The sequence below is a fragment of the Myotis daubentonii genome, chromosome 17, assembly GCF_963259705.1.
Source record: "Myotis daubentonii chromosome 17, mMyoDau2.1, whole genome shotgun sequence".
In the NCBI taxonomy this organism is placed as follows: domain Eukaryota; kingdom Metazoa; phylum Chordata; class Mammalia; order Chiroptera; family Vespertilionidae; genus Myotis; species Myotis daubentonii.
The window spans coordinates 54120602-54136089 of NC_081856.1; the positions used below are offsets into that span (position 1 = coordinate 54120602).

General features: G+C 66.5%; 1 protein-coding gene across 3 annotated transcripts in view; it reads right to left on the reverse strand.

Annotated features, from left to right (window-relative positions):
* Window positions 1-15488, reverse strand: part of ZC3H3 (zinc finger CCCH-type containing 3) — a 43229-nt gene that overhangs the window by 26380 nt on the left and 1361 nt on the right. For all 3 annotated transcript variants that reach the window (XR_009449619.1, XM_059672434.1, XM_059672435.1), the window contains exons 2-4: window positions 13865-15167; window positions 12666-12862; window positions 1609-1762 (exon numbers count right to left, since the gene is read on the reverse strand). Coding sequence is in view for 2 of the 3 variants with exons in the window: in XM_059672434.1 (XP_059528417.1) it covers window positions 1609-1762; window positions 12666-12862; window positions 13865-15167 (1654 nt within the window). In the remaining variant the exon portion in view is untranslated. The remainder of the gene's footprint in view (window positions 1-1608; window positions 1763-12665; window positions 12863-13864; window positions 15168-15488) is intronic.

Below are 15488 nucleotides of genomic sequence, written 5' to 3' on the forward strand. Positions count from 1 at the left end.
TGGGCAGCTGGCGAGGACACAGGTGGCCTTGGCGAAGGAAGCCCAGCCGCTGGCAGCACTCAGCCCGTGGCACCCGCACCCCCCACCCTGCAGGCCCAAGCCCGGGGCTCTGCGCTCAGCTGTGTCCTGGGTACCTGCTAACGGGCAGACGGGCCTGGGGAGGCAGTCAGGGCGGAGGGAGGCCCACTGAGCACGGCCCCACGCACGCCCTTAGGTAACACACAGCCATCCGGTGGGTTCCCTGTGCCGCCGCCCACAGGGAAGGGACTGGGGCCCGAGAGCCACGCCAGGGCTGCAGGAGCCAGAGCATCCAGACAGCAAGGTGGCTAGGCGGAAGCTTGAGGTGGGGAGCAGCTGGGCCTCCGTCAGGGGCTCACCCCATCCACCTGACCCAAGGTGCGCCCCACATACCTGCCCGCCCAGCACACAGGCTCCTCAGGGCCGGGCTGCGCTCCACCCGCTGGGCTTGGAGCTCCGCTGAGGAGCAGGGCAGCACTGCCTGAGGGCGCCCAAGGCCACCGCCCTCCCTGAGGAACCTTCACCCACTGGGCCTGGCACCCATTTACTCATGGACACCCCCACCAGGCCCCAGCTGGACCAAAGCCTAACCCTTCCTGGTGCTCAGAGGCTGGAAGGAGAGGTCCACAGACCACCCCGCAGGCGGGGCCTGGCCAGCAGGTGGGCGGAATACCTATGGCGGGAGGGGAGGCAGGAGTAGAACCAATAAATCTGAACCTCATTCACGACGATCTCTTATTAAGTAAATTAATTTAAGTTAATTCAGCGCGATCCTGGCTCCCGATCACAGTGATTTAGTGAGGGGGAAATTGCATTAGGAAAAGGCCACGCTCACCAGACAGAAGAACGGAAGGAAATTAGACCCACTTAGCACTGTGAATTAATATGGAAATAGCAGGTGTAAATTCAACCTTATCGAGAGAATGAAAATTATCTTCATAAATTTGTAGAAATAGCCCCCAAGATGCTTATAAATCTATTTAAAACAAAAATATTACAAAAAGTGCAGTAAAATTAACTTAAAATATACTCCCAGCTCTTGCCTCCAGAGAAGCAGGCGCAGGGCCAAGTTCCCTGGGCCTGGCGGTGCGGGAGGAGGGCAGTGGGCGCCACCTGGGCAGGCTGCGTGCCCACATCTGCAGAGGCCGCAGGCGCACCCTCCGCCCACAGCCCAAGCCAGGCGGTCTCAGAGGGCGGCCGACACCACACTCCCAGCCAAGGCAGGTGGCGTGGGGCGGGCTGCGGCCTCCCTCCCGCCCTCAGCAGTCAGTGTACCGACGACAAGATGCCACAGGTCCCAAAGGGCTGCTCAGGGCCCAGCCTCTCACAAGGGCCTCCTGAGGGACACCACAGCCTCCAGCGCCAGCTGATGGCTCGCTGATGCAGGAGGCATGAGCACGTGCGTGAGCGTGTCTGCGTGGTGTGCCACGCATCTGGGGCAGAAGCTGCTGAACAGAAAGATGAGCTCAATCCCAGCCGGCAAACTGGAGACCAGTGGTAAGCTCGGTGCCCTTGGCCTCAGGCCCGCCTGCAGCCCTGAGCCCCACCAGCCCGGCCCCAGGCCACAGGAGCCTGGGCAGGGCCTCCTACCTGGACAGGGAGAGCCGCCGAGCCCGCCAGGAAGGCAGGGACAGGGGGAAGGGGGATGCGCTGAAAGGCGACACCGGGGTCTTCTTGACGATGCGGTACCGGGTCTTGATCACCTTGCTGGTGGCAGGGGCCGGCAGGGCGTTCGGGCTGGAGGCTGCAGAGAAAACCCAGACGGGCGGTCAGCGGAGGCTGTAGGGACCTTCCAGCCTGACCCCCGAGGCCATGCACGTCCGCACCAGCCCAGCAGCCTGGGCTCCAGGAGAGCCGGGCACAGGCCTAAGCCTGACCAGCCACCGGGATGCGTGTGCGGGAGGTGGGGAGGAGGCTAGTGCCTCAGCAGCACCACCCATGTCCCCAAGCCTGGGGCTGCACCAGGGCAGCGAGAGGTCCCTCAGGCAGGCCTGGGAGGCTGGGGTGCCCGCAGGTTTGTGTACTTGGCCACATCTGTGGTCACTGCAGGGTGACGACACCCGGCTTCCTGCCTGCTGAGCGCTCACGCAATTGCAGGACCTGCTGTGCCCGAGTCCCTTCCACTTGATGCTGACGAGGTCCCCACAGCTCGAGGAGCACGTCTGCGTGCCTGACTGTCATCACCTGCAGCTGCTCTGCCCAGGTCACTAATCTGATGCCCCGCCTCCCCCGCGGCCAGGCTGCCTGGGCTCCCCCTGCGCCCCACCTGCCAGCACAGCGCCTCGGGCTCTGCTCCCAGGGGCTACCGGCAAGGCCCCAGCACAGGGCTCCTCAGGATTCCACTCACAGAGACCCCCACACCGGCAGCTCGGCCGGGCAGCCCATCAGCGGGGAGAGGCGGGCGGAGGCTGGGGGCGTCTGTGCCAGGCAAGGCCTCCCAGAAGGCACACAGGGATCTGCCCGGCGGCTCCCCTCCTGCCCCGCAGCCACAGGCAGCGCTCTCTCCCGCCCGCGGCCGGCTGAGGGTCTGTGTAGATAATCATGTTATTTAGATAGGATGTTGGTTTAATTCCCTTCATTACAGACTCCCAGGGCTGTAATTTTTTTCTCCGCATGATGTATCCCCGTGGCACGTTTCACTCAAATCAAACCCTTCGTGCCTTTATTGCCGACGAGGCCGGGCGCGCGTTATCAGGCCCGCACACACAGCCTCCGCCCCGCCGTGCAGAGGTCACTTCTAATGACTAATCGATCTCATTAGCTTTCCTAATTAAAAACTTTACTACCGCAATGGAAGACAAACCACAAAAACTGCTGGCATCATATCTGAATGGAGTATGAGCCCATCCATCAGCAGGGCCTCCCTCCTGCACAGCAGCCGGCCGCCGGGCCTCTCCGGTTCCCACGCTCCGGCCGTGGGCGCAGTGGGGAGCCTGCAGGGCACCCAGGAGCCCTCTGAGCACGGTGCAGCCACTGGGACCAGCAGACAGGCAGGTGGCAAGAGCCCAGGCCGTCTGGCTTGGCCCCCAGCGTGCACTGCCCTCTCACCAGCCCTGGGATGGCAAAGCAGGGTGTGCGAAGTGGGGTGGCAGGGTCCCCGGGCCCCCAGCACACTGGGCAGAAGGCAGAGAAGCAAGGGACGTGACTGCCCGGAGCAGTTATGGAACTTCAAGGGCACTAACTGGGGAGAAAATGAATGGCTAATCGGACGATTCTTCAAGGAGGTGAACCCAGAGCTGCCGTCTGTGCAAAGAGCTGCCTGTGCCACTGCCCAGGAGAGAGAAGGCTGCTCCCAAAACAAGCTCGAGCTGGGGGGGGCACAGTGAGTCTCCCCACACCCGGCTGTCTGTCGTTCTCCATGTGCCAATGGGAGCAGGGGGAGCGGGAGGAGCGGGAGGGGTGGGGGGGCGGGGCGCAGTGAGTCTCCCCGCACCCGGCTGTCTGTCATTCTCCACGTGCCAATGGGGCCGGGCAAGGAGAGCCTGTCGGATGCCCTAGAAGACAAGCCTCGCGCCTAGAGGGTGCCAGGCCAGTCCCCCCGGGGGGGGGGGGGGCAGGCGGTGTGGCCTCCATCCAGTGCGATTCCACTTTCTCCAGTGACTGCCAGTCCGCTTTTTCTCAACAGCCACCCTGACCCGGGTTCCGTGTCCCACTGCCCACCTCACCCGCCACTGGCAGCTCTAAAGGCCGAGTCCTGGCTCAGCCTTGTCTGAAGCCACATGGATTTCTGCCCCATCAACCACGCTCCCTCCCCAGTCACTCGGGTCCGGGTGGACACAGGGCAGCCCAGGGAGCAGGGGCCCACCTGGCCCTGGGTCAGAGCCTCGCCCCAGCAGCGGAGCTGCGCTCTTGGGAAATGGTGCAGAAACAGGACAGCAGCAGGCACGTCCAGGCCGCGTGCAGAGCCCGGCCTGCGGGCCTCAGGGCCCACGGCTAGAGCCGGAGCAAAAGCCACGCCAGCAGGACCCTGTCTCCGGGGATGGCCGTGCAGGCAAAGTGCTGCTCCCAGGGCCAGAGCCCAGGGCCCAGGGGTCGGGGCCTCAGTGCCTCCTGGAAGGCCTGACCCAGGCAAAGGGCTGGGATTTGGCCCCCAAACCCTGCTCGGCTCCAGCCGTGCTCTCGAGGCTGCCCGTCCATCAGGGCATGGCTGAGGCTTAGTCCCGTTTAAGCTCCCTCCTCAGGGATCCCTATGGTCCTGGAGACGGTGAAACCAGGGCTGCATTTGGGGTAACAAGGATCCTGGGACCCCAAGGGCCACCATTGGCAGGAAGCATCAGGAGGAAGGCAGGGGGGTCCCCAGAGCACCCCCCGTGTCCGCCCCACCGAGGGGAAGCGGGCCCAGTCCCCAGTGCGTGCACACACGTGTGGTCGTTCCCCTGGGGCCTGGCTGTCAGCCCCCGGGCCTCGGGGCTCACACCTGCACCCAGGCCCTCCAGTTCTGGGCTCAGCCAGGCTGGACGGGTCCAGATGCAGGGCTGGGACCCTGATGGCACCCCACCCGTACTGCTGGGAGTAAACATCTGGAAGGGGATCCAGTCCGGGACCTGGCGGAGGGCACCAACGGCCCAGCTTCTACTGAGCTGGCGAGACGCTGTGTGCCCTGCACCTGCCCTCTCAGTGTAAGGTGGGCAGCAGGGTTCCCCAGGAGGCTGAGGGGCAACCTGACCCCCTCTCTCCCCTGGGCTGGACTGTCCCTCTGCTGCCCTCCAGCCCCACCGGTGGGAGAGCTTCAGCAGAGGGTCCGGGTGGGTGGGCAGGGTGCTCACAGGGCGGCTCTCTCCCTGCCAGCCGCTGCCAGTGCCAGGCAGGGAGCCAGGGTGTGGGAGCCAGGCTGGCACGAACGCTCATGGGGCAGGCTGGCTCTGGCCGGTGGGAAGGGGAGGACACAGGAGGCTGGCTCTGGCCGGCTCTGGTGGAGCATCCTTGCTGGGAGCAGTGGAAGCCTCTGTCCCCCATCTCCTCCGCAGACTAGTTCCCACCCCACGGCACGGCGGCCAGGGCACCTCAATCCCAGGGGCACAGCGCTCCCAGGGGCACAGCTGGGAGACAGAGCCCAGGGAAGGAGAGGGGCTGCCCGCCAGGCCCAGAACACCTGCTCCGGTCGCAGGAAGGGCGGCGGCTCCATGGCCACGGACCGGCCTGGAGAGCAAGGAGGCCCCGCCACGCCTGTGGACTGCGGGGCACACACCGCAGACCGCGCCCGCCCCTGCAGGGAGGGGTCCTGCTGCCCAGCCCGGCTGCAGGGGTGGAGCACGCAGGCCACAGGGCCTGGCCCTCTGCTCCCTCCTGCGAGGGCACAGCCAGGCTGACAGCAAAGCCCTGCCCACCCGGACGTTCCCTCCTGTGCTTGCAGCGTCCGTTCCTCAGAGGAGCCTCGAAGGCAGCCCAGGAAGGAGACGTGCACGCCCCACCCCCGCGCTAACACGGCGGGAGCTGCCAGGGACGCGCTCTAACAAGCTTCAGACGGGATGACTGGAATCGCAAGCATGAATTTTTATGAGTCTAATAAATCACTCCACTTTCCCCGAGCCTGCCCATGGCTCCTGGCACTGCAAACGCAGAAAAGCGCTGCTGCCATCAGAGGCCTCGGGCCTGTGTCGGAGGGCCGCCCCGGCGAGGCGGGCACACGGCTCCCACAGGTGAGGGGGCACACGGCTCCCACAGGTGAGGCGGGCACACGGCTCCCACAGGTGAGGGGGGCACACGGCTCCCACAGGCGGGGGGGGGGGGGCACACGGCTCTGCTGGATGGGGGCAGACCCAGGCCCTGCAGGAGCCCTCAGCGCCTCCTGGGGAGGATGAGGCAGCGGCCTGCCCGGCCCCAGGGCCTCTCGCCTGCGCGGGGAGGACAGGTCGGGCTCCACCTGCAGCCCAGAAGCGGGAAGGCACTCGGCACCGCCTTCCTGCAGCCGAGGTGTCCAATCTGCCGGGATCAGCCTGACAAACACTTACCGATGATCAAGTCACACGGCAGCCGGCAGCCGGCAGCCGGCAGCCAACAGGCACGCGTCACCTGAGCCCGCACTGCAGGCTGCGGGCAGGCAGCTCGCGATGACAAACAACGTGTCAGCCGCCTGTCCCGGGGCGGCCATCCCACACTACCTGGTGTTAAATGACAACGCTGTCAGCCCGAGACGCAGCCGCCGCTGCGGCCTGTCAGGCCTGTTGGAGGGAGATGGAGGCCCTGCTCTTACACCCACTCGGGTGGCACGAGCCTCATCCTGCACTCGCCAAGCAGGAGCCGTGGACGGCACACATCTCCCCCGATCCCCAAATCTCGCGTCTGTACGGACCAGGTGGTCTGCTCCCTGACAGTCGCTGTAGGTTGTGGGGGTGGGTTCCCCTCCCCTCCCCATCGCTCTGTGGGGGCAGGGAGCCCCAGCACACCCCCAGGCTCAGGAGGCGTACCCCAAAGACAGAGGTGACAGCCTGGCGGGAAGCGAGGGGATCCAGGCAGAGCACGCTGCTCCCACGGGCAGGGCCGGTGCCAGGCAGGCAGCTCGCGCCCCGGAGCCTCCGTCACAGGCGGGGAGCGGGGTCTGCATGGAGCAGTGTGCCCACACGGCCGGTGCCCCCGCGGACCCGGGCAGCCTGGCCGTGCTCTTGGCCCCGGGACCCCGGCCGCTGCTGCTGCAGTGCCTGCCGGGCCCGGAGCGGCTAAGACCGTCTCCTAGCGCTGGTGTCCTTCAGCTGGGCGCCCAGGCCTCAGTCACATCACGTTCGCCTCTGACGCTTCTCTGGAGGCGCCCCCAGCAGCCCCCTGCCTCACGCAGCGCCCCGTCTGTCCATCCGTCCGTCCGTCGGGGTCAGGCCTGCTGGCTGCTCTCACAGGGGCTGTGGGAGGGCACCAGGCGTCCACGGCCCTGCCCAGCCTCCATGTAACCCCTCAGATTCAGAAAGGAAGCCCAGCGCAGCGCGGGTGCACCGAGAGGGGAGGCTGCAGCTCGGGAGTTCACCGAGGAGCCACGAGCCTGCAGCACGGCCCAGGGGACCTGCCGGGACCGCGGCTCTCCGGGCACAGGGCTGGCCCCGGAGCGGTCCACCCCAGGGTGACACACGGAGGCACATCCCTGACAGGCCCCGAACACACAGCCAACACGGAGCAGGCCGGCCGCTCCCTCCGGGAGCCCAGGACTTGCTCGTGGCCCGTGGGACACAGCAGCTCTGCCACGGCCCAGGCGGCCCGGCTCCCGCCCCGAGGCTGAGGAGGGGCGGGCGGGAGGACGCAGGCCCAGGCCGGGGCTCCTCCTGGGGTTTTCCCAGGTGCTGGCCAGCCCTGGCAGGAGCCTGCAGGCTGGTGCTGGCACTGTCCTGCCCCTTCCCCACCGGCTGCAGCTGTGCTGGGGGCGGCAGGAGGGCAGTGTGGCCGGCAGCCCTCTCTACATCCCCCTCCCTCACAGGGACAGAGGTGCGCCCAGGGCCCTGCCCACAGCCGCCCAGGACACAGCACAATGTGGGGACAGCAGCCTGAGCCCAACAGACAATGACCCCCACCTCCCCTTAAGGACAAGCGGCAAGGAGAGCAGGCTGGAGACTCAGAATTCCTCCCGCCCCTCCAGGCCTCGCCCCACAGCCAGTGCGGCCCAGTCCCCACGCCAGAGGCCTGCCCGGCCCCGGGTGCAGAGGAGGCGCAGCGGGTGCCCAGCCCCTCGCGCTGCACCTGGCGCTCGGCCTCAGCGCCTGCTGTTGGCATCCCGGAGGAGCACGTCCACTGGGACCCCCGGCCCGGACAGCAGCCAGGCCGGCCACCGCGGCACCAGGTCCCGGCTGAGGGCGGCCGGCCGCGCCCCTCCTGGCTGCCGCCTCACCAGGGCTTCCGGACACAAAGCAGTGCCCACGCCGCTCCCACCCGTCCCTTTAGTGCCGTGCCCTGTGCTCAGCCGCACTGGCAGGGAGGGGCCTGGCACAGCCCGGAGGCGCGCCCAGCGGGCCACCCAAGGTGCACAGGCCCATGCTGAGGTGCCGACGGCTGCCCACAGGGGGGCCCAGGGCCCGCAGCTTCATCTCCGCCTCAGGAAGAGGGTGGCTGGGCACAGGGTCTGGCACAGCAGTCACTCAACCAGCAGCCTGGCTCCCTGCCCACCCCCCGCCGCCCATCCGCCTCCCGAGAGCCCAGAGCCCAGCAGCAGCACTCAAGGCGCTGACAGTGCTGGGGTCCACGCGGGCACCTCCCAGGGCGGCACCACAGAGAGCGCAGCAGGCAGGGGTGGGGTCCTGGGAGGCCTGGCCGCCTGGGGGAGGTGGGGCAGGAAGTTAGCGTCAGATGATGGGGGCCTCCGGCCTGGCTCAGGCACGCTCAGTGTCCCACCCTATGTTCAGGCACCAGCAGGTAAAGGACAGCCGCACCTGCTCCAACCGCCCCACCTCGTCCTCGCTGTGCACCTGCTCAGGAGCCCCCTCCCCGCACCCAGGTTCCTCCACTCTCTGGCCTCAGGAAGCCCTGCCCGGCCTGGCACCTCCTCCCTGCCTCCCGGCCAGCTGGCCAGTCCCTCTGTCTTCTCTCTGCCACCCAGAGTCACGTCTGTGCTGCCGTCACCCTTTCTGTCCCCAGGCTGACGGGGCCTCACCAGGCGGGCCCATTGGCCACGTGCCCAGCACAGTGCCCGGAGCAGGTGACATTCCGTGACCGCCAGCTTACCAGGGCAGGGATGGCACAGAGGAGCGCGTAGCAGAGAGAGAAGGTGTCCTGCGGGCGCGAGCTGCCTCCTCCCACAGCCCTGCTGGCCAGCCCTGCGCTGGGCAGGAGACGCCAAGGGGCACGGTGCTTCCTGCTCGCCAGGATCTGCCCCCCCCCCCAAGGCCCACATCCGCGTGGAGGTCTGGCCACGCCCTGCCCTGGGGGTGGGAGGGCTGGGCCCAGGAGAGCCGGTGGAACAGACCACAGGGTGGGGGGCTGCAGGGAGAGCCCTGAGGGGAGAGGGCAGAGCTGGGCGGCCAGGAGGCCCCGACTGTGACACCTGGGCAGCCACCTCCGTCGTCAGACACAAGGAGCAGCCCACGCCATCCCTACCTGGGACCCAGCCCCTAGGAGGGTGCGCCCCAGGCCCCTGGGTGCAAGCTCCAGGCACCCCGAGAACACAGCCCTGCTTCCCGGCCCGGCTCCGAGAGGTCGCGGCCGCCCTGAGGCTCCGAGCCTGCCGGGCATCGCTCGCTCTGGGCACAGCGACTCCTGCCCGGCTCCAGGAACATAATTAGTGCAGCCCCGGCCCGGTGATTTACACAAAGCTCAGGACTGTGCTGCTGCCTCCCGAGCCCCTAACTCAGCATTTTCTTTTCCCTGACGAAAGCAGGACTCCAGGCTTAACTGCTCTCACGCCCTCACAGCGAGGCTGTAGGAAACTGCACCCACTGCACACGCAGGGGCAGGCGAGCATGGGGGGCAGGGGAGCATGAGGGGGGGCAGGCGAGCATGAGGGGGGCAGGGGAGCATGAGGGGGTCAGGGGAACATGGGGGGGCAGGAGAGCATGAGGGGGGCAGGAGAGCATGGGGGGGCAGGGGAGCATGGGGGGCAGGGGAGCATGAGGGGGGCAGGCGAGCATGGGGGCAGGCGAGCATGAGGGGGGCAGGGGAACATGGGGGGGCAGGAGAGCATGAGGGGGGCAGAGGAGCATGGGGGGCAGGTGAGCATGGGTGTCGCAGACCCCCCCAGGCCACACAGCAGCCCCGGGCAGTCACAGCCAGGGAAGGGGCAGGGCGGTGCCAGCACCTGGGAAGCCCCAGGAGGAGCGCAGGACGGGCTGCTTCCCAGCACCCGTGGGAGCTGACAGGACACCCGGGAGCCCGGCCCTGGCCCTGCTGAGCTCGAGGTGCCTCTGCTCCCACCGTGCAGAGCCAGTCAGCCCCGGCTCCTGACCGCCCCACAGCACCCTGGGAAAGCACATCGGTGAGGCAATGCCTCCTTCCTGTGGGAACCCAGGGCAAGGCTCCCTCCACGCACTGACCCTCCTAAAGCCCTGAGGCCAGTGCAGGCCACACACAGGGCTGCCCAGTGCCCAGCGCAGGTCCTGGGCTGCCTCCGCCAGGATCGCTGTGCAGCCTGTGAGAGGGAGGGGCTGTGAGAGGGACGGGCCGGTCAGAGATGCGCACGAGGCCTCCTGTCCAGCACAGCCCTGCCCCAGTGGCGAGCAGCTGGCCAGGCCCACACCCGCCCCACCACTGTGCAGTCTGGGGCTTCGCAGGCAGGCCCGGCTCGGGACAGGCAGGGGAAGAAGAGGTGGGGCTATGGCCAGGCGTCCACTGTCTGGGGCAGGTGGGCATGGGACCTCCCACCCCAGCGACTTCTGGGAGCTGATGACCCACCGCCCACCATGGCTTCTCCTTGGCCGCCACAGCACACGCTGCCCACTGTGGAGGAATCGCGTGACCTGCTGTCACCACAAAGCCCCAGCCTCTGGGGCCCAGGGGTCGGTGGGCTGCCAGCCCCACGGAGCAGGCAGGGACACAGCTCTCCGACCGGCCTGGGTGCGGGAGCTGGGCAGCACCCTCTCTGCCTTCGGGAGCCAGGCTCAGGGGCACAGGTGCAGCCTCTGCCATCAGGGTGCCCCAGGGACAGCGCTGGGCCCAGCGAGGCCAGAGGAGGAGGCGTCTGGGAGCTGGCCCTGAATCCCCGGGCGCTGCACTGAGAGAGTCGGCTCCCACGTGGGGACCGAGGCCGTGAGCACCCCTGGCTGGGTTGCTAATTGCCGCAGTTACACGGGCGGTAAATTGGAAACCACTGCTGAGGTCTAGGAAAGGCTCTCTCCTCTCCTGCCTCCTCCAGCGCCTGCCCACCCGAGACAGGCCCCACGGGGTCCCTGTGCAGCCATCAGCAAGCGCTCCCGGCTGTTCCTCAGGCACCCTCTCCCGTCCCCCAGCTGCCCACGGACAGCTGACGGCGGAGTGAAACCGAGGCCCTCAGCTCCCTTAGCACATGGTGGCCCCGGGCCCCCACCCAGTCAAAGTCTGACTGAGCCTCTGAGCCCACAGAGCCAGGCCGCGGGAGGGCAGGGAGCGAGGAGGGGAGCGAGGAGGCGGAGGGAACCCTCACCGCTCCGTCCCCAGGCGCCTGCGGCCCCAGCCTGCTGAACAATGCAGTTTTGAATTCAATTAAAGCGATTATCTGTTGTGCCAAATAAATTGTGTACAGCATATATCCTGCAGCACGCTACACCTCCAGGCTCATTATTCCCTAACTGTTTCCTCCTGTTTATGCGCTCTCAAATTAAACTGCTGATAACATGCGCCAAAATAAAAAATGAGCACACCTTGTCCCAGGAAAATTGATTCTCCCTTTCCCTGAACCGGCGACTGCCAGGTTTTATACACTCTGTTCCTGGTGATCATTAGTAATTCAATTTTCTTTTTATTAGCCCCTTATCTGCTGAGCAATATAGTGGCAGAGTTGACCTCTTTCGCACGGGTAAATGTTTAAAATCTTTTCCCTGATTAATTTTGCCAGTTAAGAAAAAGAGGAGAAATGGCCCGGCTCTTAGCCATCACAATGAATAAAGCTTAATGTTGATTGTGATGGAATCTCTAATGCCAGGGAAATTGATTGAACGCGGCAATTACACCGCAACAGCCACTCCAGGGAGATGGGCTGGCCTTCTCCTGGCCGCAGCCTTTTGGTTATTTAAAACAATCCAATTTGCAAGGATAATTATGTATTAGTGTTTTATCTGCCACTTGAAATGAACAGGGGAGTTTCGATACTGGCCCCGCATTAGCAGGTTATTGCTGCAAATTACTTGATATCTGCTTTCTTTCACATAAACAGGAAATTAGGCAATCAATCACCAGAAAAAAGAGGGACCGAGGGATAGGAGGGGCAAGAGCGCCCTCTGCTGGGCACCCGGCCGCACGGCAGGGCGTGGGGCTGGGCTGGGGCTGGGCTGGGGCTGGGCTGGGGCTGGGCTTCCCCACCTGCACCACAGGGCGCGCCCTCTCTCGTCACCTTGCCAGGAAGTCCACACTCGCAGGCACACGGGCAGCCGAAGGGCAGGGGACAACCAGCCCTGCAGCCTGGCCTCACGCCTCGGGGCCCACGCCCGCCCTCTAGTGGCAGCTCCCCACAGGCCCTCCCTGAGGCACCCGCCAGCCTTCTCCAAGCAGAGCTGGGCCCTGGCACAACAGTCCTGAGAGGAGAGCGTAGCCTCCACCCGCTCAGTGGGCGCAAGTCCCAAGTCAAACTGCCTGGGGCCACGCCTGCTCGGCCCCAAACCCTGCTGCCTCCGTATTTCACAGGCGCGGGTCCGGCAGTCCTACCACACGCTCCCCGCTGGGAAAGGGGACCCACAGGACCAGTGCGTGGGGGCGGGGGGGTGGGGGGAGCCTGGCTCTCCAGGGCGGCATCCAGTGACCCCCGCCTCCCCCTTGCCCACTCTCCACGGCCCCAGACCTCCACCACGAGCCCCGCCGGTGCCAGCAGCCCCCCATGTGCTGCCAGCACCTCACAGCGGGCACGCCCACCACACTCCCCTCAGCTGGCCACTAACCAGTGACTCAGCGGGCAAAGCCGGCCCTCCCAGGCCTCCTCCTTCAGGACGGCTGGGCAGCCGCCCTCTCGTCCACTTCCCACTCCTTCCACCAACAGGAATGCAGCGGGGCCAGCGTGGGGCCAGCTCAGGCTTCCCAGAGCCCCCCTCCCAGGGCCCCTCCTGTCCTCATACCTTCCTTGATGGGGAGGTGGGTGCGGCCAGGAGGCAGGCAGCACAGCCGGTGCCGGGTGACCTGCACCAGGCCCTTGGGGGGGGTCTTCTTCTGGGCAGGGCCGCTCCTCCCCCGCAGGGCCTGCCTCCTGCGCAGGCTGAACTGGCTCTTGGCGGTGGCAGTTGGTGGGGGGCTGCTCTTCTTGTCCCCAGGAAGGCTGCGGAGACAAAGCGGCAGCTCTCAACAGGCCCTCCCCACGGAGGGGGACCCCCCCAGCCCACTCGGATAGAGCCCCATGGAAGCCCCATGGAATCGGCAGCACCAGCCTGCAGGCTCCCAGCCGCAGCGGAGGATCCCAGGATCCCAGCCCAGGCAGGCGGGGAGCAGAGCAGAGTGACCCAGCCCGGGCCCCACCCAGTCGGTCCCCTCCCCTCCGCAGGCCAAGAGCCTCCAGTGGAGCTGGGGAGGGGGCAGAGGAGACGGGGTGTGCACAGGAGCTGCCACCGCATCCCCAGGCTTCTGCGCAGGAGGGACTGTTCCCACAGCTCCTCCTGTCCCTCCTGACACAGAGGCTGCCACCATCCAGAAAAAGATGGGGTCATCCCGAAGGGACAGCAGGGCAAAGACCGGGGTCGGACGGTGGGAAGGACCTGCAGAGGGGCACGCACACGAGGATGGGCATGCGCCATGTCCGATGGCAGAGGTAGGCCCTCTGCATGCCCAGAAGTAGCCACCTGACCCCAGGCCTCACGCCAGGCCATGGGCCATCTTTGAGCCTCCTCAATCCACAGGGTGGAGGCTGGGAGGGGACACGGGGTCACCGTGGCAGCTCTCCTCCCAGACACGCTACAACCCCGAGTATGTCTAGCCAGCACCGGGCCAGGCAGAGCCTCCTGCCCACAGATCCCGGGCCCAGAGGGAAGCTGCCCAGCAGCCTCTCCGAGCAGAAGGGGGGGTGCTGGCACCAGCCTCCACCCCCCCTGCCTGGCCGGGGACTGAGGCAAGCCCCTGCCCCTGCCGAGCCCCCGCACTCAGCAGCAGCCTGGCCGCATCCCCACTAACAAAGCTCCCCTCACTCAGGCTCAACCAGCAGAGACCAGTGATGCTTCACCTCCCCTCCCCCCCCCCCCCGCAGGCGGGCCCTCCCACCAGCTGTCACCGGGAGGGGGGCCAGGCCCAGCCCCGCTGCCACTCAGGACCCGTGCGGCTGGGCACGCACCTGGCACTCCCCCGCCTCTTGATGATCTTGGTGCGGCTCTTCACTTTGTAAGCCGAGAGCCCTGGGGTCTCACTGAAGAGGGGCTTCAAGCCGCTGGGCCCCACTGCTGGCTTGTCCCCCGGGGGGGACCTCGAAGGGACTGGAGAGAGCTGGAAGGCATGGTCCTTGCTGCCAGCCTCCGACTGCCAGCGGAAGGAGGAGCAGGAGGAGGCCGAGGGGCTGGAGGCCTTCCACTGGTACTTGCTGCGGGGAGCGCCCACGGGGCACCCGGCCGGCTTCTTGGGTTTGGTCTCCGGGTCGGCTTTGGGCTGCAGCTTCTCGGCTCGCTCCGCTGTGCACACGTTCTCCGCAGCTGCTCTGGGGCTGAGGGCCCTGCGAGGCGCCCGGGGGCTCTTCGTCGAAGCAGCCACCCATTTGTAGTTGTTTTTCCGGAACTTGCTGTTTTGACAGGACACAAGCAGGGAGGCCTCCGGGGCCTGCCTGGGTCCAGAAGCTGGTCGGGCTGGGCCTGCCACGGAGCCAGCCTGAGCGGGCTGATCGGGGCGGCCGGCATCGGCTCTCCTGTCCCCAGGGAGCTGTGCAGCACAGCCGGCCACAGGGTGCGAGCTCACCTTCACAGTCAGGGCCACGCCACTGCGCTGGGGCCCGGGGGGAGGCAGGAGGCGGGCCTTGACGGAGATGGCGCTCTCGCTGACCGTCCGCCGGGACTCCGAGGGGCTGTCGCTCAAGCTGCTCACAGACTTCACCACCCGGGGCTTGCCGGCCTCCTTCTGGCAGACCAGCTGGCAGTCCTCTGTGCTGTAGTTCCCCTTGGCCCTTCCTGGCTTTGAGGGCGGGCGCTGCCCACCAGGGGGCTCGCCCTCCCCTCCCCAAGGCCTGCGGTCGCTCCAAGGAGGGTCCCGGGGGGCCCCTGCAGCACCAGCCACGCTGGGCTGGGACGGGGGTTTGATCTTGATGACCATGCTCTGGTCAGCACTGAGCTGGACCTGCCTCTCCAGGACATACTGCTGGGGGGTGGGGTCCTGGCTGCCTCCAGCCCCGAGGGTGGGGTGCGCAGCACAGTCCCCGGGTGAGTCCAAGGAGTCGCCAGGTGGGTCCAAGGGTCCCGGGGGTCGATTCACGAGGGAGTATTTCTTGCGCCACGCAGGCCCGTGGCTCGTGGAGAAGCCCCTGCGGCCGGGACGAGGGTAGCGAGCCCCGAAGGCCCTGCTGCTGCTGTAGACGGGCGGCTGCCAGCGGCCGGAGGCTGAGGGGCCTGGGGCAGGAGTGTTGCCATGGAGGTTCTTGTAGTCGTCAATCAGACCTAGGAGACAGAACCGCAGGCTGACCGGAGGCTCAGAGCAAAATTAGCAACAGTCGGGGGTGAGGGGGTATCAGCTGACAAGACACCCCACAGACCCCCATCTCTCTCCTGAGCCCCTCTGCGGAAGAGACCCACTGACAGTTCAGCCTGATCCTCTTGGGCCTGTCTTTCCCCTGAGCCTTTTCCCATCAGCTCTACTCCAGTCCTGTTTCTGGTTGCCCATCCTGATCATGCACCCCTGTGGCATCATGTTCCCTATTTTCTGGGTCCACAATCCTTTGAAGCCATAGGTGGTGTGGCTCAGTGGATAGAGCGTCGGCC